At 43.1% G+C, this 22,766-nt stretch overlaps 2 protein-coding genes across 3 annotated transcripts in view; one reads left to right on the forward strand and one right to left on the reverse strand.

Moving 5' to 3' along the window:
- Positions 1–22,766, reverse strand: part of LOC135771470 (complement factor B) — a 61,811-nt gene that overhangs the window by 28,154 nt on the left and 10,891 nt on the right. The window lies entirely within an intron of this gene.
- Positions 5–11,402, forward strand: LOC135771472 (stonustoxin subunit beta-like). 2 transcript variants are annotated; one of them, XM_065281728.2, is made up of 3 exons: positions 5–2,484; positions 9,296–9,376; positions 9,520–11,402. In XM_065281728.2, the coding sequence occupies exons 1-3, from the start codon at positions 2,478–2,480 to the stop codon at positions 10,998–11,000; spliced, it is 1,569 nt and encodes a 522-aa protein (XP_065137800.1). In that variant the 5' UTR covers positions 5–2,477; the 3' UTR covers positions 11,001–11,402. The 2 variants fall into 2 exon arrangements, with proteins under 2 accessions (XP_065137800.1, XP_065137799.1); XM_065281727.2 differs by lacking the exon at positions 5–2,484 and adding an exon at positions 8,025–8,844.

Below are 22,766 nucleotides of genomic sequence, written 5' to 3' on the forward strand. Positions count from 1 at the left end.
TATTATTTAACATATGAGAAACAAAGTCATTCATTATATGGGGGGCAATTACACATCCATTCACTTCAAAGCAATATTTCCAAAGAAAATGTCATTGTTTCTTAGATGAGAAGCATGTTCTTGTTTATTTGTAATTTAAGGATAAACTTTCCAATATGGCAAAAAATATATTTATATTCAAATATAATTTTAATACATTACAAAAATGGCCCAAAAACATATGTGCTGAAATATATTTTGAAATATGTTTACAAAAATTAATTTTTCACCAATATATTTTTGTATATTTTAAAATATATTTTCCAATGCGATATGAATAGGATAATAATACATGTCAGAAAGTTCATCAGCTTGTTAATGTGTTAATTAAGTACAGGTTTTAAACATTACGGACGGGGCCTGATGAGAGGAATCCGGTGTTTAATATAAGGAGATCTGCTCACTGCTGCGACACATTACGCTTGACAAAGTAGTCCTGCTTCCATTGTTTTTAATTGTGATTTTTGTCAATATATCATATTTTATATAATCTTTGCTAAAATAAGCGGACTTTTAAAATTACAACTACAAAGATGATAAACATGTAAACTACAAGAATTCCCGCTCAGGTGCAAGGATACAGTTTCTACCGGACCAGCAGAAGACTCCTACCAGGAGTCTCTCACAACCATTACACTTGTAATTTATTTTCTGAGTTGTGTTTTTAGAAAATGTAATAGGCTATATGGTGCAAGTTCACGGACTGCACAGTGATGAATCAAAGCAAAAGTGCAAGGACATTTAATGAGTTTGGCTGTGGATGCTTTGGAAGTTCTTCATAAAACTGTTGAACAAAGATTAATGATCAGAATTAAGACCATCTCCAGAACAGTGAGCAATGTTTGTGTTGTTTTTGAGTCTGAAGTATTTTAAGAGTTTGACTTCTTTCAATGCTTATTTTAAGTGTTATGTTAAATTGTTAGTCATTACCTGCATTAGCAGTTTTTAATTGTTGATTATTTTAGCATTGAAAGTTTTATAAATTGACATTAAAGTATTCTGATATTTTGAACCTTTACAGTTTTTTATTTAATTTTTCATGTAGCACCTCCTTCATGTTTTGTGATGTTATAGATGAATGAACTGTTGAATATTTATGCTGAAAATTGATATTTACCGACCTGAAATTATGTTGCTTTTATTCGTTTTCAATTTTAAACAAATAAATTATTTAAGTAAATTACAAGTAAGCATTAAAATTATAATTATTACATAATAAGGGACCAGTCCAGTACTCATTAAAAAACCCATTCTGGGCCCTGGTAAATAACGTGGGCTTCATTAGGTGGGGGCAATATGGGCCCTATGTCTGTAGCCCAGCTGTTGCCCCACATAAGCCCCACTCAGTTTCTATATCAAATTCATGTGGGCTAACCCAGGTGGGGCCATAGTGGAGCCCATGGTTGTCTAGTGGTCTACGAAATTTCCCGGTAGATTTTTTGGTACCACTCCGCCCCTGATTGTGCCTTAAACATTTTTCATAAAATATTGAACACACACAAAAAATCAATTAAGTGGAAGCTGCCACTGCTGGCTAGTGCTTAAACACTCAATTAACTACTGTGTCATTATGGCATAAAGAATCAAGTGAACAGCTGCACTATGTTAAGTCTAAATCAGTAAAAGTATCACAATGTATTACTAATACAGGAACGGAAAATTAGCATGTTACCTTTTACACAAAAAAATTATTCAATAAATAAATAAATATTCCACGAGTTTAACCCCCCCAATGGAAGACCCAAAGTTAAGCCCTTGCTTTAAATGCTCGTTTTTTGGGGTCGACAGCTTATAAAAGCTTATTTACAGATTAAACTTAAAAGCAGAATACCTAAAAGCTGCTGTGTAACAAGGTGTACATCTAACTACCTAAAAGCTGCTGTGTAACAAGGTGTACATCTAACAAGCCAAAAAATCCAGAAATAAGTTTTTATAAGCTGTCGACCTCAAAAACGAGCATTTAAAGACACAAAAGTGGATACAGGCAATTTTTTATAGTAGCCTACTTCTATTAGTAGAACTGAATCCACTAGGGGGAAACGTAGTCGGAGATCCACTTTTTTCTCCTTAAAGACTGGGTTTTACGGCTCGACAGCTTATAAAAACTTATTTTTGGGTTCTTTGGCTTGTACATATTATTTTGTTTTTTGAAATGACAAGGAGGCAGCCTCTCACAATACAAAGTCAAAGGAGACGGTTGGATTGTTTTCCCCCCGGTGGGCGTGGTTTTCAGGTTATGACACGCTGCGCTCTGTCTATGCCTTGATGTCTTCTTGCTTTGGAAAGCTGCCTTGAAGGCATCATTTTAGAGTTTTCGAACGCAGCCAGTGAATAGGGTGCGGTTTCGGACACAGCTCGGTCTGTTTTTTACCATCTCAAGGTCACAACAACAAGACAATTCGATTGGGATTGTTTGGTGTATCTGTGTTCTTCCAGTCATGTCGGGTAATAACCAATACAGTATATTTATTATAATGCAACGCCTTTCAACATGTGCAGAATAACAAAACAACAAAAAAGTGTGTATTTTCTGTTTTATTTTACAATCCGAAGACACGTCAGCTCAAATGTTTTTGTATTTTTTTTAAACAGTCGACTTCTGTTATAAAGTGGGTTTGGATCAATGGTTTGATGGTGTTTTGATGATGTGTTAAGATCCTGACTACGTTAAGCTAAAGTGCTCCTGCTAACATAGCGGTGTGTTTAAATAGGTTTTATGAATATTATATGGTAAGCATTGAAATGTTTTTTTTTTAAAGGCATTTGACAAAAAGTCAAAGAAGGGAGTTGAGACATTTAAACAAAGGGATTTAAAACACTTTGAATAGATCGTTGTCAGTAATTATAATACTTACAAAATCATCTTTTTTATTGCTTAAACAACACGAACAGTACAAAAGTGCAAGAGGTCTTACAAAAGAATTTTTTCCTTACAAAAGAATCATTTACTCAAGCACATTGTAATCCTCTTGTATGTAGGCTATTGTTCTTGGATTTGAAAAAAAGTTAAACAAAAAGGCTGGTTTTCATAGCGGGTTCTCCGAAAATTTCAGTAAAACTGAATATTATCAGCTTAAATTGAATTTAGTTCGACTTGATAGCAGAGGTGGACAATACTTAGTTACATTAGTTACATTTTCCAAGCATCTGTGTTTGTCTTGGGAACATTTCACTATATTCTAAAGCATATAGTGTATTCTTTAATATTGCATATTTAAATTTATTTAGTACCCAATTACATTTAAATTGTGTACTTTTAATTGAGTAAAAGTATGTTCATGTACTTAAATAGTAAATGTAAAACAAAAACTTGTTTTTATGAAATGTAAATAGAATAAAAATGATGATATGCTTTGGAATGTATGTTTTCCAAAGAAAAACACGGATAAAATACAAATACTTGAAAAAAATACGTTTAGAAAGTAAAACCACTGCTTGATAGTGACCCTAGCAACTTATCAACCCACCTGTGGTCTGTGGACGACGTTGGCATGAACGATCTATTTACTTCTCCTTTCTGCGTTTTTTGGCAGTCTTTAAAACGATAGCTCGGATTTTTCGTTAAATCTGTTAGTACAGTCTATCGCACAACAGCTTTTTCCAATTTAGACGTGTTTTCCCCGTGTTTTCGCTGATTTCACACTGTACACAAATGCTCCTTATCTGTCTTTTGCATCTCAGTGTGCGTAACCTCAGGCACTTTCGCCGAAGGTGATGTCACGTGCATACCCTATAGCAATTCCTGCACAACTGGAGGCTGCTGTTTCAGGACCCCAATTCTAGGAGCCTACTTTTTTTGTGACAGCGCCACTTACCGAACTGAAAGATATAATGGCTGCTGCAGTTTCAGGTCCGCAGTTCTGGGACCCTGGTGGTTTAGTTTGTAGTGTTTGTAAATTGTATCAATCTCAGTAGTATGTCTTTATGAATGTAATTTCTTTAAAATGCATCAGAGATTAATTACCAAGTGTGCTTTGAGTCACAATTTTACATTTAAACATGAATTTACACATAACATATAAATTAAAATGTATATCAATCTTTAAACAACTAAAAAAGTCTTAATTTCTTGAATTATGCTGTATATTAACCTTTGTAAGTTTAACTAATTAGCTCATTAGGTAAAATAAAAAGGGAATCGCCTTATGCAGCACTAAATTACAGTGAGATATTTTAAAGGTTGTAGAGAGGCAAGACAAGACTCAAGAATGATTCAAGAATGTATATGTAATTTTTGAATAAACAATGCTACAGCACCAAAAACACCCCCTTTTCCATCAGCTGCTGCATGGATAGAATGGCTGTAGGCTGAGAGAGAGAGAGAGAGAGAGAGAGAGAGAGAATTTTGAATTTTGAAAAAATACTTTATTACAATATCTCACATAAAACACCAACAAAAACACAAATTAACATTTACCCTTACAAAAACCAAAACCAAATTCTTACATTAACAGAAAAGAAAAATTTATATTTACATCAATAATGTAGCACAAAGCCCCATTCTGACACCATTTTGTCTCAAAAGTTAGAATATCATTTCTAGATGAATAAAAATGAAAATCAATAAGTATTCTGGATTTAATTGTAGCCAAGAACAAAGTAATGATATCTTGATCTACACCCAAGTCTATTGATCTACACCCAAGTCTAAGAGAGAGAGAGAGAGAGAGTTAAATAAGAAATTTTTTTTTAACATGTTCATCTGAAATATCTGATTTAACACAATTATGTACTGTTGGAGTTGAAGAGAGAGAGAGAGACACACAGTACTAACAAACTATCAAACGTCTTTGCAAAAACGACGGGCTACAGTGCAGCCAGAGTCAGCGCATTTTATACTTAACTAATAAAACAATGAGTATTAAAGCTCCACTGTGTAAGATCTACTCCCATCTAGCGGTGAAAGTCTATATGACAACCAACTGAATAATACTTTCTAGCCCCCCCCATTCGGAACGCGTTTTAACTCGTACGGTGGCCCGGCCGTGTCATGCCAAGGTTAACATGGCTTCCAGTAGCTACAAAGCAAAAGCAATGAGAAAAAAAATGAACAATTTGCAATGTCCTTTGCCTGTGATCCATCAAAGCACACAGATTTATGTTTAACATGAAAAAAGTCTGATTGTCATGATATGTCCGCTTAAAATCACATACAAATAGCAACCATGACGGGTTTAAATGGACACGAATTAATATTATGTCAAAGTACAATGCTTATGTTTTAAGTAAACGTTACATGTCCGTGTATATGTAAGAGCTTTCTCTCATATTGGTGAAAAAAGATCGCGCAACTTTCACACGCTTGTAAAATGAAACGAAATACGCGCAGATCAGACGCTTTTATCAGAGTATTATGTCAGACATTATGTCAGAGTACAATGCTTATGTTTTAAGTAAACGTTACATGTCCGTGTATATGTAAGAGCTTTCTCTCATATTGGTGAAAAAAGATCGCGCAACTTTCACACGCTTGTAAAATGAAACGAAAGACGCGCAGAGCAGACGCTTTTATCAATGAAAGGCTAAAAATAGCGCTGTCACCGTGTGTTTGTGCTAGAGGCCAGAAAAGATGAAAAACATTTATCTCAGTACCTCAGATTACATAAATGGGCGGAGAGACGGCGTGTGTCTGTTTGAACACATTAAACCACATGCATGTTTACACTAACAAGTGTTATGCATAATCATGCTAAAGTTAGCCAAGGAACTATAAAACTTCAAGTTTACAACATGGACTGTATAGATGTAAACGAATATGCTGAATTACCTCTGGAGAATATAGAAAGTGCAACTTCAGTGTCCCTTGAGCCCCCTCTTGGAAAACTAACTCCAATAGTGACTTTGGTCTTGATGTTTTTCCTGTCACGTTGTCGTTTAAAATCCCCGTTTCGCATCCTTGGCGATTTGTTTTAATGTCCTCGAGAATATGTCTTCAACAGGCTTTCAAATCAAAGCATTAGATCGCAGGTTCATCACGGTGTGCGGTTGTTGTAAAATCCGAAGGATTCAGCTACGCAACGCAGGTCACAGGCTGGATACTTCATCAAGCCTGGTTTATTTAAATCAACTGAGCAATTACATTCGCAAGTCATACGCATATTACATCAATTTACAATTAACTAAGAATAATTGTCAGCTTTATAATTGTTAATATTCTGAAATAAGACTGTCTTGATGACGTATACCGCCTACACATGCAACCTCCGAAGGCTTCAGCTATCGGACAGCATGAGTGTAGAGTGAAAGCGCGAAAGGCGGAGCTTGAATTTCAGGAATGTCCCTCGTCGGCGAATATATTTCAAAGATGGAGGCACAACATGGATTCAGCCAGAGAGCGCTTCGACGGTATGCATTTTAAATAGCAGATTCTACACTTACGAGAATACTTTCATTAGTGGGTGGGAAGTAATTACACATGAATGAGCACATACTTTTGAAAGAAAACATGGGTTTTTGTTAAGAATTAACTCAATAAAATACACAGTAGAGCTTTAAGGAGGTTTTCACACAAATATATTTTGCCAAAGGTAAATCATGCACACCTCACATCAAAATGCTCTTATTATCTTGTTAAGTGTTATTAATGTGCTGGCTAGATTAACTTAGTCATTTAAACTCAACAAGGATTTATGAAATCATGGCCACGGATGCAGCATGTGGTATTAATAATAAAACTAGCACACAAATTCTTTATTTGTGGGAATTTATTATTAATCCATAGTTAGCAGTTCTCGCTATGTAAACTTTGCATCGTTTAAACTTTATAAAATAAAACTTAATTAAATCGGTACTCACAGTCTGATTGCTGTCCATGTCATCCATCAGGGATTTTGGTTATCCAACTCGGTAGGTGGCGCTTTCACAAAAAAGTAGGTTCGAACACATTCAACCACATGTGCGTTTACACTACAAAAGCAATCCGATCGAAAGGGCCCAGCAAGCAATTTGGGCTAAAACCAGGCTAAATTTGGGCTGTCAGTGAAAATCTAATAGACGTCTACCATAGCCCAAGAATAGACGATACGTATACATTTAAAACAAATGAAAGCAAACACCTTGAACACCTGTTGACTTTGCCTACATGCTGCAATATCATACATCTTCAAGTTATTTTGGCAAAAATGGCATGTAACCAAATTCAAGGCTATTTAGGGTAGAAGTGGGTTACTCATAGCCGGTCTATATTGGGTCTATAGTTAGCCGTCATTTCAACGTCTTGGTTTTTGCTTGCTGGGGGGTTTCGACTACCTCTGAATGTGGTTGAAAGTGGTCAAAAGTCAAAACTTTTTGAACACCGTTTACACCTGGCATTAACGTCGTCCACTTGTGATCCGATCAATGAAAACGCATGTTAATGCCAAGTGTAAACAGCCTCTGACATCTCGCACAAAGAAGGGAAATATGTCACCTTAAGCCCGATTTATAGTCGTGCGTAAGCTCTACGTCGTAGGTTATCCGTAGCCTGTGCGTAGCTCTGCGTAGCAGCGACGGCGTAGGATCCGCGTCGGTTTTCATTTATACTTTTGTGTCAATGTGCAAACATGCACGCAGACCGCTGGTAGGTAGTATCCATGCGTGTAACCACAGTAGCAGCGCGGCCGTCACAGAAGAAGCAGCTTGGCAAGTTAACCCACAAACGAAGAAGAAACAGCAACTTGTTGTGTATGATTTGAGAAGACCAGCAATGTTGGAAGTAAATAAACAGCGACTTTTGTTGCAGTTTGAGATAAATCACTCCTCAACTTGGCCATTCTTTGTTTTCACTGTCACAAACGGAAATACCTATAAATCAGCATATTTTTGTCAGCATAACATTAGATTTTTTGCCACATACACATTCAGTTCTTGTGCGTGTATTATGGTTAAACAAATGTTTTGTAGAGATTTACTGCGTTTGTACCAGCTATTATGGCAACCCCTTACTGCTCAAATTATGTTGGTCTTTCTGGATTTCATAATAAACATTAAAAAGACAGTCAAAACGGCAGACTTGGATCCCTCACAATAGACTATTATTAGCTTTAGTGGCTCACCAGAAGTATTACACATAGGAGCTCACAGATGGTGGCACCCACATTTATGTCAAAAATAAGATGAACAGACAACTATATCAAATCTAAAAAGGTGTGAAGTGTTTCCCTGGACATTCTTACTAATTGTGGCGGTCTAAAACATAATAAGTAGAAACAATACATGCTTAAAGAATCAAAGAATGCATAGAAAATGTGAGTAAATAAATGTTAGCATTTCTGAGTTTTCTTTAAAAAATAAAAAAACTCATGACATGAGTTTTAAAGGTATCATCTTCAGGGCCAAAATGTATTTTGTAAAGTTATTAGAAATTTAACCAGTGTTTTCATTATCACAAAAAAATAATTCTGTCTTTGCAATAATCCTCCAAGTGTCTGCTTTCAAATAAAAAACAAATGTATGCTTAAAGGTATAGCGGAAGATTTTCGTTTTCCGGGTGGATCACCACTGTTATTGGTCATCCCAGATGTCAATCATTCTGATTATATGTTGACGTATAACCGTCGCACGTGCTCGCCTCTACGTTCGCTTTCTGCACATGCGCACTTTCACGTGTATCTGTGTTGTGCTATAGTTTCAACCATTCATTGAAGGTCGCGTTCTCACTGTGTTTTTTTCAAAATGTCTGAGGGTCGCAAGAGAAAAAGTGTCTACGAATTGTATGACAAGAAGAGAAAGGACTATAAATAAAGAAACAAGACCAGATGTTTATGGGAGACTATTTCACACTAAAAGGACAGGTTGGGCTTCCCACGCGAAGTTTCTACTGGAAAGGTACATTTTGTCATGCTATTTGGAGAAACCATTTAAAATCACTGCTAGTAAAAGTTGATGTTAGCTATGATTTGCGATGCTATCCCTGGCACAAGTCACGAACCGCACAGACACTATAAACATGCCGACAGAAACTTGTAAACAGAGCGAAGAGAAGAACTGAGCTCCTGCACGCTCTCTCTCTGTCTCGTGCACGCGTTTAACAGGCGTTCCCTCTCGGGAGCATTTTTTTTTAAATATCGAGGGGCGGTTCTTTTAAATAATTCAGGAAAATCTTCCGCTATACCTTTAAGTGCAAAGGCTTTAATGAACTGTACCTAGTTTAAGTTTGGGTATCACTTTTTGGGGGGGATTTTCAAAAGTCGGTTTGCTGGTTAACTGGTTAAAGTTCGCCTTGATGAGCTTTTTATTTGGTTATAAATGTTATCTTTTCTCTTTATTATGTCATCAGATCTAAAAGAAGTGGCAGCCCTAGGAAGACCTCTGTTTCCTGGTATGCTGTACGACTGCCGCAGAGATTCCTTCATTCCAGGTGCTGCACCTGCCTCAACAAACATCTTCATTACACTTTTTAAAATATGTTGATTGTGTAAAACTGCTAAAAAACCTGCATGTTTATTTTAATTGCCACTTCTTTATACACACAGTAGCTGTTAACGTCACTTTCTTTTTCAGGTGTTACTTTGTGGGATAAGACATCACTGAGGGAAGACTTGGACATCCGTCCACAGGCCAATACATATTCGAAGTTCAATAGCTCTGACTCTCTTTCTACTAAGTCCAGTCTTCTGGATGTAAGTGCTACCCTGAAGACAAGTTTCTTGGGGGGGCTGGTTAAGGTGGAAGGATCTGCCAAGTACCTGTGTGACACCACATCCTCAAATCAACAGGCCAGAGTGACAATGTATTACAGCGAAACCACAAGATATGAACACCTCACTATGAGCAATCTGGGCAAGATTACCTACCCTGAGGTGTTTGACCAGAAATCTGCAACTCATGTGATCGTGGCTGTGCTGTATGGAGCTCAGGCATTCATGGTGTTTGATCGGACATTTTCAGAACATGAAAACAAGCAGACGATTGAGAATGAACTGAATGTTGCTGTAAGTGAGATCCCTCAATTATCTGTTGGGGGGAAAACAGCCTTGGAAATGACCGATGCTCAAAAGAATATGGCTGAGAAGATCACCTTCACATTTCATGGTGACTTCCGCCTTGAGCAGAACCCCACCACATATGTGGAAGCCCTGGAATTGTACAAGAAACTCCCCACTCTGCTGAAAAAGGATCCACATAATGCAGTACCAATTAAAGTCTGGCTCCGTCCTCTTCAGAGTTTCAACGCATCAGCAGCAACGTTAGAGAGAGAAATCAGTACAAGTGTGGCTTTTTCAATTGAAGATATTATGGAGCGGATGAGGGAGGCAGAGAGGACATATAATGACCTGTCAGGAAACCCACTAGTAAATAGTTTCACAGACATTAAAGAGAGGCTACGGTCATTTCATGGCTCCTTTAGCATTTACAAGGAAATGCTACTGAAAGCGGTCGGCAGGGTCTTGCCTGCTATTCGAGGAGGAGAGATGGAGGAGAATTCTCTGGAAGGCATCCTGAAGATCCACATGAGCTCCCCATTTAATAATGACACGCTTTACAAGTGGTTAAATAATGCAAAGTCTGAACTTCAAATTTTGAGTTCTGTTACCAATTCACTGGAAGGGATTCCAGTTGTAGACTCAGCCAGTCTCAACAGCATCATTATTAATCCTAATTATCGTGGAGTGTTGTGCTATACCTTCACGTCTCTGAAGTATGAAGACCTGTATCTTTCAGCATTGAATGAGTTCCTAAATACTGACAAGTTTAAAGAGCCATATGAGGAAGAAAACAAGAATACCATGGAATTTGAGAAAAAGTGGTTTGAGGATAAGTGGTTTATCAATGAGGATATTATCGAAACAATACAATTTAACAACCATGTCTTCAAATCTCATTCAAAGCCGTTTCAGGCAAACAATTTCCATGTGATTATTTCTGCAATCTCAGATCCCGACCATCCAGGCACCTCCATCTATACGTATGTACATGGGAAACTGACAGAAAAAGAGCTGCAGAAACCATTCAGAATGATGCATGAAGCTTACAACAAGTGAAAGTAAACCAGGAAATTGATGGATCCTACCTTAGATCCTCACGTGCAGAATGTTTTTATTATTGTGTTTTTTAGTTTATGTTTAATCATTTATTTACATAATCATTTTATAATCATTAGTTATCCATATAATTGTTTACTTGATTATTTAACACAATTATTTTTATTAAGTGTATTATCCTGCATGAAAGTAAATTAATTTCAAAAGACATGATTCCTTCCCCCCCATCTTATACTCTACATATCTTCCAGATGTCCTTTTGGCCCCCTCAAGCGACCTACCATCTTACTTCCCAATATTCCAGACCAACCTTGTTTGAACATGGTGGCTATTCACCAACAATCCAGAATATACTATTCAGTGTATTATGGCATGTCAATGAATAAAACGGTTTGAAAACTTCATGAAGCTCACAGCAAATGTAGTATTTTTGGAAGCTTTAGTTTGGGGGTGGGATTGAAATCCACTTTTATGCACTGAAGAATCCCATATTGAGGGCTTCTTGGTATTACAGAGACACCAGCATGTTTGCTTCTTGGCAGGTGGCATTTTTATTGTTGCCTTTTCCTAATATTTCCTAAAAAATTCTTCATATGGTCAAATCCTGTACATAAATCTTATAATAATTCAATGATTTCTGTTTAGTTCCACCAAATATAAATTGTTATAGGAAATAAATAGCTTTTTTAAGATAATGCACAGTTTTTTGTCTCTAGAAATATCTGTTTTCATACCCATATTGTATGAGAACTACAACTTGCTTAATAAATTGGAACAACTTTTTCAAGGTTTCACTTTAACTAAGATCACCCTGCAAACTAATGAATAAACCTGTCTAAGATTGATACCTGTTAGCTAAGAAGATATGGGAAATAAAACAAAGCTAGTTCCCTTTCAGTCGGTCACTACGACGTCACGTCGTGACCGACGAATTGGGAACTCGCTTAGAGGACCAATCTGCTTCGAATACTACTAAAACGCCAATGAACTTGGCATTGAGATATTTGCATAATGCTGGCGCCGCCCCGCCAGGTGCGTATATAAGCAGCAGGTGCAAATAGGGAAATTAGCTTTTTATCGCTTCGAAAGCCGGCAGTATCTGCTACTGAGAAGCTACTCTACTCTGGTGGGATTCGATTGCTGAAGTTGGTTGGACTAGCAGTACCACAGCGGACGCTTCGCTTAATTCCACGACTCTACATCTTTTTTGTTTTGAGTTTAGTGTGTGCGTTGCCTTCCTGTGCGCTCATCAACTAAGCATCTGAGTGAATTTCCCTAAAAGAGTGATACGAGAGAGCTTTGTGCCTTGTTAAAGGCAGCCACTCTCTCGTATATCCGGACATCAGCGTCCTTTTCAGGATGGCTTTTCGTCCGTGCGATCTTGGGTGCGGCAAATACATGGGTCCGAAGGACGGTCACGAGCGTTGTCTTTCGTGTTTGGGCATCGAGCACGCAGAGGCAGCGTTCGCTGGGGGTAAATGTTCTCACTGCGAGATCATGTCCCTTGTGGATTTGCGCAGAAGGTTGTCTTTCCTCCGGGAAAAACGCAACCCTCGTCATGCGAGTGCTGAACGCCGCCACGGTGCGGCTGTGAAGCTCTCAAAGGACGACCTGCGCATCACTGTGCTGAGCCGAGCGGGGGATTCGTCCTCAGGCTCTCAGCCTCCTCATCCACAGCCGGTTGATGTGCCGATGGAGACTTCAGCGTCGTGTTCTACGATGTCTCTAGAATCCATCGTGCCGCCCTCCGGGTCCACCGACGCCGCAGCATCCGAGGGTGGGCCTCCTCCCCCTGACGTGGACCCCGACACCCTTCCTCCCTCTGGTCGGGTTGGGACGCCGGAGTTCGATCCAGAGATGGTGGCCGTGCTCGCTCGAGCGGCGGAGACCGTAGGGTTAGAGTGGGTTCCCCCCCCTCAGCCCGAACCGTCCCGCCTGGATGATTGGTTCTTTGGAGCTGCCCGGGTTTCACAACCCTCTCCACCGGTGCCTTTCTTCCCCGAGGTGCACGAGGAGCTGACTAGAACCTGGAAGTCGCCGTTTTCCATGAGATTACGGCCGTTTCAGCCCTCCCCCCTCACCTCCCTCACCAGCGGAGCCGCTAAGGGTTACATGGGGATCCCTCCTGTGGAGCGCGCGGTCGCGATGCAGCTGTGTCCGGCTAACGCTCCCTCTTGGAAGGACCGCCCAACCCTCCCCTCTCGTGCCTGCAGACAGTCCTCCGGTTTAACGGGCCCTGCCCACCAGGCATGTGGAGAGGCGGCTTCAGCCCTGCACGCTATGGCGTTGCTGCAGGTTCACCAAGCGAAGGCCTTGAGGGATCTGCACGAGGGAGGACACGACTCGCCTGTCCTTTCGGAGCTCCGGGCTGCCACTGATCTGGCTCTTCGCGCTACGAAGGTGACAGCGCAGGCAATTGGTCGTGCCATGTCCACGATGGTGGTCCAGGAACGCCACTTATGGCTATGTCTGGCAGACATGTCGGATGCGGAGAAGAACAAGTTCTTGGACGCTCCAGTGTCCCAGGCTGGCCTCTTCGGTGAGTCGGTGGAGTCTTTTGCCCAGCAGTTCTCCGCCGCCCAGAAGCAGACAGAGGCGATCGCTCAGATCATGCCCCGGCGCAAGCGACCTGCATCTCGCCCTCCAGCGCCGGCGGCCCCGTCTGCTCCTCGCCGAGGGCGCCCTGCGGCGGCTGCCTCCACCCCCCCCACTAGAACATCTTCCAGGCCACGGAGGGGGAACAGCCGTCGACAGCCCGCCCCGCCCGCCCCACCCGCTTCCCGTGGTAAACGGAAATCGAAGCGGCCCTGAGACGGGCGACCTGGATTTGGATGGGATCACTCTACGGGAGACGGTGATGGCATCGCTCCCTCCACCGGTAGAGGGCCGGGTGGAGAATCTTTGGTTTCGTTTTGTTTCTGTTCCGCCGGCTTCTCAGCCGGCACCCACAAAACCACAAAAAGAGTGCATTCCTATTCCTTCTCCAGGTCTCCAGAGGATCGAGAGAGATGTGAGCGGGCATTTACATGCTCTTCCTCCCTCTCCTCTATCGCCAGCGGGTGTTCTGAGGAGTTCCAGCTCTCCGCTGAGGAGACGGGACCACCAGCACCCTCCTCGGAGTCTGTGCTCTCCGCTGAGGAGACCAGACGACCGTCACCCTCAGCGGGCTCAGGTCAGTGTCACACACACACATACTGTAGATACTTATGCTGTCCCAGCAGACGTACCGGCAGTACCACCTGTCCCGCTCAGCCGCCCCACCGCGGGTACCCCGACAGTGCCGTTAATTCCCCTCGTACGGTCCCTGGGGGCGTGGCTTCAGCTTCCCAGCCCGTCTCGTTGGGTTTTACGCACTGTTCGCCTCGGTTACGAAATTCAATTCATCCGGCACACACCCAAATTCTCGGGCATTCATTTCACCACGGTGAAAGCGTCCGATGCACACGTACTGCGTGCAGAGGTCGAAGTCCTGCTGGCGAAGGACGCGATCGAGCCGGTCCCTCCAACCGAGATGAGGTCGGGCTTCTACAGCCCGTATTTTATAGTACCCAAAAAAGGCGGTGGGTTGCGACCGATCTTGGATTTGCGCGTTCTGAACAAATCTCTGCAGAAGAGGTCTTTCAGGATGATAACACCGAAGCAAATATTCAATTCAATTCGCCCCCAAGATTGGTTTGCGGCAATAGACCTGAAAGACGCGTACTTTCATGTGTCCATTATCCCTCGTCACAGACCGTTTCTCCGGTTTGCATTCGAGGGACGGGCATACCAGTACAAAGTTTTACCGTTCGGGCTATCCCTCTCTCCCCGTGTGTTCACGAAAGTAGTGGAGGCGGCGTTAAAACCCCTCAGAGAGAGCGGCGTTCGCATATTGGCTTACCTCGACGATTGGCTTATAATAGCGCATTCTCGACGGACGCTGTGCGAGCACAGAGATTTAACGCTTCGGCATCTCGCCCGTTTGGGTCTTCGGGTCAACTGGGAAAAGAGCAAACTCTACCCCACGCAGAGGATCTCTTTTCTCGGGATGGAACTGGACTCGATCGATTTATCGGCGCGTTTGACAGAAGAGCGCGTCCAGTCAATTCTGACTTGCCTCGGTTCATTCCGAGGGAAGAATGCGGTCCCGCTGAAACAATTTCAAAAGCTCCTGGGGCATATGGCAGCAGCAGCGGCCGTGACACCGCTCGGACTGCTCGATATGAGACCGCTTCAGCGTTGGCTTCACGATCGAGTCCCGAGGAGAGCGTGGCGCGCCGGCATCCATCGTGTAACCATTACACCTGCGTGTCGCCTAACATTCCCCCCGTGGTCGGACCCCGCGTTTCTCAGGTCCGGTGTGTCCATGAGACAGATCGCTCAGCATGCTGTTGTACACACAGATGCGTCCGACACGGGCTGGGGTGCCACGTACGACGAGCTTACAGCTTCAGGGGTGTGGACAGCACCCCAGTTGCATTGGCACATCAATTGCCGAGAGTTGTGGGCAGTATATCTGGGACTTGTACGCTTCGCTACGGAGCTGCGAGGGAAGGATGTACTAGTACGCACCGACAACACTGCGACCGTTGCGTATATCAACCGTCAAGGCGGTTTGCGCTCCCGTCACCTGTCGCATCTCGCTCGTCATCTCCTCCTTTGGAGTCAGAAGCATCTGAGGTCCCTTCGTGCCATTCACATTCCGGGCTCGCTCAATACAGCGGCGGACGCGCTTTCTCGAGCTGCGCGCCCCGGCGAATGGCGACTCCACCCCCAGACGGTCCAGCTAATTTGGAAGAAGTTCGGTCGTGCGCAGATAGACCTGTTTGCGTCGCCGGACGATACCCACTGTCGCCTGTTTTATTCACTAACCGAGGGCAGCCTCGGCGTGGACGCATTGGCACACAGCTGGCCTCGGGGGATGCGCAAATACGCATTCCCCCCAGTGAGCTTAATCGCGCAGACACTGTGCAAAGTCAGGCAGGACGAGGAGAGCCTTTTGCTGATCGCCCCATATTGGACGAGCAAGAATTGGTTTCCAGAGTTAATGCTCCTCGCGACAGCCCCTCCCTGGCGGATTCCCCTGAGGAAGGACCTTCTTTCTCAAGGAGGGGGCACATTATGGCACCCGCGCCCCGACCTGTGGGATCTCCATGTGTGGTCGTTGAGCGCGCGCAAGGTTTAAGTGATTTACCGCAAGCGGTATCTAACACAATCGACGCGGCACGAGCTCCGTCCACAAGACGGGCTTACGCGTTTAAATGGAACCTTTTCGTCACCTGGTGCTCTTCGCAACGCGAGGACCCCAGAGAATGCCCTATTAACATCGTGCTTTTATATCTTCAACATAGGTTAGACGGTAGGCTGTCACCCTCCACCATTAAAGTTGATATCGCTGCTATTTCTGCTCATCACTCACTTATCAACGGCAGAACAGTTGGCCAGCATGATTTGGTTATTAGATTTTTAAGAGGCGCTCGTAGGCTAAACCCCTCGCGCCCTCCTTCTATTCCTCCCTGGGACCTGTCCATGGTGCTGAAAGCCCTTCAGGCCCCCCCGTTCGAGCCTTTGCAGTCTGCGAGTCTGAAGCTTTTATCAATGAAAGCTCTGACCCTGCTAGCATTGGCCTCAGTGAAGAGAGTAGGGGATTTACATGCATTCTCTGTTGACGACTCGTGCCTTCAGTTTGGTCCTGCTGCCTCAAGCGTAACATTGAGGCCCAGACCAGGCTACGTGCCCAAAGTTCCCACCACTCCTTTCAGAGACCAGGTGGTGAGCTTGCAAGCGCTGCCTCCGGAGGACGCAGACCCAACCATGGCTTTGTTGTGCCCCGTACGCGCACTGCGACTCTACGTGGATCGCACGCAAAGCCTCAGGACCTCAGACCAGCTCTTTGTTTGTTATGGTGGCCAGCAGAAAGGGAAAGCTGTCACTAAGCAGAGGATGTCTCATTGGATAGTTGATACTATCGCCCTGGCTTATAATCTTCAGGGTATTTCCTGCCCCTTTAATTTGAGAGCGCACTCCACACGGAGCGTTGCCTCATCTTGGGCTCTAGCTCGTGGTTCCTCGCTAACAGACATCTGTAGAGCTGCTGGTTGGGCGACACCTAATACGTTCATTAGATTTTACAGTGTTCGTATCGAGCCTGTATCCTCTCGTGTTCTTTCCTCACCAGGGAGGGCACGGAGAGCAGACTCGCACGTCGGCTTGCAGCCTCTAACTGATGCTTCATAACTGTGTCAGTATGGAAGGCCTTCAGAGCAAAAATGCGTAATGGTTTGAATTGCTCTTCCTCCGCTGCCTTGGCAGCCTTTGTTGCGGAGCATTGGCTGTCAGCCTTTCACTAGCTGTATCCTCGCGAACCTACGTGTCTGGCTCGGGCTCCACATTGTGTCCCACCGGGTTCCTTTGTGAGTATTTTTCCGTGGGGTTAATCCTACCAGCCCACGTTTCCCTTAGCAGAGCACTGCTTTGCTTACACAGCCACGGCTGTCTTTATTCTTCAACTACGGTTGACTTTCGCCCACCATTAGCCCTTAAGACGGGCGGTGGCTTCCGCAGCGTTCCTATCCCGCTCAGGTAGGGCGCTTCCCAGTCGCTGGCACTTCTGTGGGGTTAAAGGAACATCTAGTGCCCGGTCTTCTGCCTTAAAACCTATCTCCTCCTCCTTAAGTGGAACCGGAGGGCTTTTACGCAGTCACTGGAAGAGGTCAGCCCCTAGTGGCGTTTTGGTAGGGATTCCCAATTCGTCGGTCACGACGTGACGTCGTAGTGACCGACTGAAAGGGAACGTCTCGGTTACGGATGTAACCCTCGTTCCCTGAAGGAGGGAACGGAGACGTCACGTCCCGTCGCCACAGGTGCTGCCACCTGCTGTTACGGCCGGTCACACTTTCCGGCTTTCTCAGCGAAAAAGAAGCTAATTTCCCTATTTGCACCTGCTGCTTATATACGCACCTGGCGGGGCGGCGCCAGCATTATGCAAATATCTCAATGCCAAGTTCATTGGCGTTTTAGTAGTATTCGAAGCAGATTGGTCCTCTAAGCGAGTTCCCAATTCGTCGGTCACGACGTGACGTCTCCGTTCCCTCCTTCAGGGAACGAGGGTTACATCCGTAACCGAGACGTTCTTTAAAACCTTAGTGTTTTTCTACTGAAATATTACTGATACAGTATGAAACATGCATAACAATTTGGAACACAGTGTAAAAAAGAGTAGATGGATGGGATTGATTAAATAGACAGATAAAAAAAACTAAATAGATAAAATACTGTAGATGCACATGTGTTTGCAGTTTCATGATGAATTTTTATGAGTTTTATCAATTTTTGCATCAGTGATTCTGTGATCGATCCTGTGGTCTGTTTAAGAATTCCTGCATGTTCTCATCCTGGCTTAGCAATCGTGCAACAGACTAAGCCAGGATGCGCTGATTAAACTAGGTCACACTGGGCCTTTTCTATTATCCTGGCTTTCTTAATTCTACTTTTGTGCAATACCCCCCTGCATCTAACAATACACTGCTAAAACTATGCATGGATTCATAACTCTTTCCTCGCCAGGTTTTTTTTTTTTAAGTTGCCAGTCAGCACCAGCATTTTTTATTACTTTCACAAATTCTTAATGCCTTCCAGAAAATGTTCTTCTTTAAATATATAAACATACAATGTGTCATAGGTGAGGAGCGGACCGCCCCTTTCGCGGGTCACGCGCCTCCTTGTGCTTCCACCCCGAAGAGGTCCCAAAACACCCCAATGACCAGACAGACGAGAAATAAAATTTAACAAGTTTTATTAAAGCTTTAAAAACTATTTTTAGGGGGATTTTAAATACTTAAAAAGACTTCATGTCTTTGGCCTCTCTCTCATGGCCACACACAGGGGAGGGGCATCTAGGTGCACGGGGCTTTTGGCTTTGGGCGTGCAGTTGAGTATGCAGGGTAAGTACACTGGGCTCTTGATTTTGGGCTTACAGGTGATTTGTGCAGGAAAAGTACACTGGGCTCTTGGCTTTGGGCTTACAGGTGAGTATGCAGGGAAAATACACTGGGCTCTTGGGTCAGACATTTCTTGCAGATTGTCCGTCACCGCCAGATGGGAGGAGGAATTTCAAGTCGCAGTCAGGGTATATATAAAGGTATCAGTCATCCACCAACACCAGCTCACTCCCCTTCATCCAGGGTTCTCCTCTTCGGCCTAGGGGGCGAGTGCTGACAACATTGACACGGCACCACACTTCAATCCTCTCAAGTGTACACACATCACACACTCACTGTGAATTAGGGTCACACCACCACGTTGGCTGGGAGTTGATCCTGAACAGAATGGAAAAAGGGCTGATGCGAAGGACGGCTAGATGGGACGTCCACCCTGCGACTAGTAATCCACACTTCTCTCTTCACTGTAGTTGCCTTCAGCTCACCCACTACTCCTTTCCACAGGTGGGGCCGCAACACACTGTGTCCGCTAGCAGGGAACACACTGGCACACAATATTAGCAGCAGGGGTACTCACAAGATAGCAAACTGTTCGTACTCACTGGTTTGTTGACACTCAATGCTTTCCTTTCTTCTCCAGTGCACACAGGGCAGTCAAAACATCCTCCTTCTTTCCTTCGGGTCCCTTTTTACCAGAGACTTCTCCGATGTACACAATCTTACAAGGCAAGCAGTGGATGTGAACACAATGTCACCACAAGAAACGTTTTAGATACTCATCTCTTTCTTTCTTTGGCCCAATCGTCCATGTGTATGCTGCCCAATTTGCAATATCCTCAACTACGTCTCTTCAAGCCCACTAATCGCTCTGTCTCGCCTCCAAATCTTGACCGGAATATCAGCCGCTGAAATGTTCGTTTTCTTCAGCCCCGACATCTTCTGACTCCTTCTTAGAAGGCTTTACACTCCGTCCGCCCTTGGCGTCGCTCGCGGCTGTGGCTTTCGGCGTCCTCCCTTTTTACTGTTTCGGAAACGGGGCTGCCCGAACACGACTCCCGAGACAACCTCCCTCATTGTTCTCCGGATGCCTTATTTATGTTCCTCCTCTTCATAGAATCGCCCAATCGCCACGTTCGTTTGTGCACCTGTTCGCTATAAAGCCCAAATTTGGTTGCCCTTAGTTACCAGAAGCAGCGAGGTGTTTCACGGACTCGTCCGGGCGGAACTATTCTTCGCCACTTTCGGTTCCGCTCTTAAGTCACTCCGTGACAAATGTATCAAATGAAAGAACAGAACTACCAAGGAGGATTAGGGCCAAGCTAAACCATCTAGATTAAAGTCATTAAAATGCGAGCATAAAGTCGTTATTTAACGAGAATAAAGTTGTAAAACCAAGGCTTTGAACTGGTTCACGAAACGAAAACGAAAACCAAAAACTTTTGATGTTTTGCAAGGAACCGAAACGAAGTCAGAAACTTTCAAAAAATATATGTTCCGGAACAGAAAGTTTATTTAAAATAATGGTAACCGGTTAATACCATTTTTTTTTTCGTTCTTTGACAAGATTTCTGTCTAATATGACTCGGTGAAGTTCACTTCCGGTCGTCGTTGACTCATTGGAGAAATGAGAAGCTGCCACCAGCAAGTAGTCTACTCAAGCCCAAGTCTCTAATGCTCAATCATAAGAGGTAAATATTGTAGGTGACCAAATATCTCAAGATTGTTTGTTTTTTAATACTAATTAGTGGTGTAATGGATCGCAGTTGATCCATGATCCGTACAGATCACGACCCACAGTTCGGCTTGCATACGATTCGCGGATTAATACGTAAATTTAAATAGGGTGAAAGTTGATCATTTGCACGTGTTTCAAAGGCTTGCAAATGTTAACACTTAAGTGATTTTAAACAATTTAACCGCTAAAAGGAGCTAAAGTGAGCAATTTTCTGTTCGCACAGATGCACATGCGGTTGAATAATAATAATAATAATAATAATAATGCATTTTATTTATAATGCGCTTTTCATATACCCAAAGCGCTACAACAACATAGCAAATACATCAGAATAAAAACAAGTACAAAGCAAATACAGAAATCAAATAAAACAACAATTGGCATAAAAAGTTAGACATTATAAGCAGTCTTAAAAAGATGTGTTTTAAGCGATTTCTTAAAATAACTTAAAGTGGGAGTGTTACGAACAAAGAGAGGAAGTGCATTCCACAGCCTTGGCGCGGCACATGAAAATGCTCTCTGACCCATAGTTTTTAATCTGCAAGAAGGTTGGTTAAGGTGGAGAGAGTCTGCAGAACGGAGAGAACGAGAAGGTGTGTAAATGCTGACTAAGTCAGCAATGTAAGAAGGGGCCAACCCTTGAACCGCTTTATAAGTCAAAACTAATGTTTTGTAATCAATGCGATACTGCACCGGAAGCCAATGCAAATTGTATAGAACACCTTGAATGTGCTGGTATGATGCTGTACGTGTTAAAACTCGTGCTGCTGAGTTCTGAACATACTGAAGACGTTTGACAGATTTTGCAGGTAGTCCAGAATAAAGGGAATTACAGTAGTCAATTCTAGAGGTGATAAATGAATGAATAACCCTTTCAGCATCAGCATCAGAAAGGAAAGACCTAATTCTACTGATGTTCTTAAGATGATAAAATGCCGTTTTAACAACACTCTTTATGTGTGCCTCTAAGGTCAGGTTAGCGTCAAATATCACACCAAGGTTACGTACTTGCGAGGATGGAACAGAGGGGGTATTATCAATTTTCAAATTAAAATTCTGACATTTTTGAATGGTAGCCGGTGTGCCAATAAAAAGGATCTCGGTCTTAGAGCTGTTGAGTCTTAAAAAGTTCTGACGCATCCAAAATTTTATTTCTTGTAAACAGGCTGTAAGGACATTAGAGGTAACTGCAGCATCAGATTTTGTACTGATGTAAATCTGGGTGTCGTCAGCATAAAAGTGGTAGCCTAAGCCATATTTCTTAATAATTTGCCCTAATGGTAACATATAGATGCTAAAGAGCGTGGGACCCAGTACCGACCCCTGAGGTACACCGTGTCGAACCTGAGTAATATCAGATTTGTTATTTCCCAGGATAACAAACTGAGATCTATGTGTGAGGTAAGAAGTTAGCCACTTTAAAACAGTGCCCGAGATGCCTGTCCAGGTTTTTAATCTGTCAAGTAGTATGTCATGGCATACTGTATCAAACGCTGCACTCAGGTCCAATAGAACCAAGATAGTTACAGCACCAGAATCAGCAGAGATTAAAAGATCATTCATTACTCGAACTAAGGCAGTTTCAGTACTATGTCCTATACGGAAACCAGATTGAAAAGGTTCTAAGAGATTATACTGGAGCAGGTGGGAATGTAGTTGTGACATAACAACCCTTTCCAAAACCTTAGCCAAAAACGGAAGATTCGATATAGGCCTGTAGTTGGTTAAATCAAGTGTATCACCTCCAGGCTTTTTAGGGACTGGTGTGATAGCTGCGACTTTAAGTTCTGGCGGAACAATCCCAGTTGTGAGAGAAGTGTTCACTATATTGACTATAAGGGGTCTGATTGTCAGCAGACATCCCTTAAGAACAGTGGTTGGTACAGGGTCGAGGATACAAGTAGCAGAATTCATTGTCATTATTACTTTTGAGATGGAGTCTTCAGTTACAGTAATGAACTCAGAAAGAAATACAGAGGAGGAAGCAGGTGGTAAAACCTCAGTTAGCATAGCCAAAGGGGCAGAGTCAATAGATTTATAAATATCCTCAATCTTTTCCACAAAAAAATTCATGAACCTATTACACTGTTGCACAGATGGACATATGGAGGG

The sequence above is a fragment of the Paramisgurnus dabryanus genome, chromosome 8, assembly GCF_030506205.2.
Source record: "Paramisgurnus dabryanus chromosome 8, PD_genome_1.1, whole genome shotgun sequence".
NCBI classification, from domain to species: Eukaryota; Metazoa; Chordata; class Actinopteri; order Cypriniformes; family Cobitidae; genus Paramisgurnus; species Paramisgurnus dabryanus.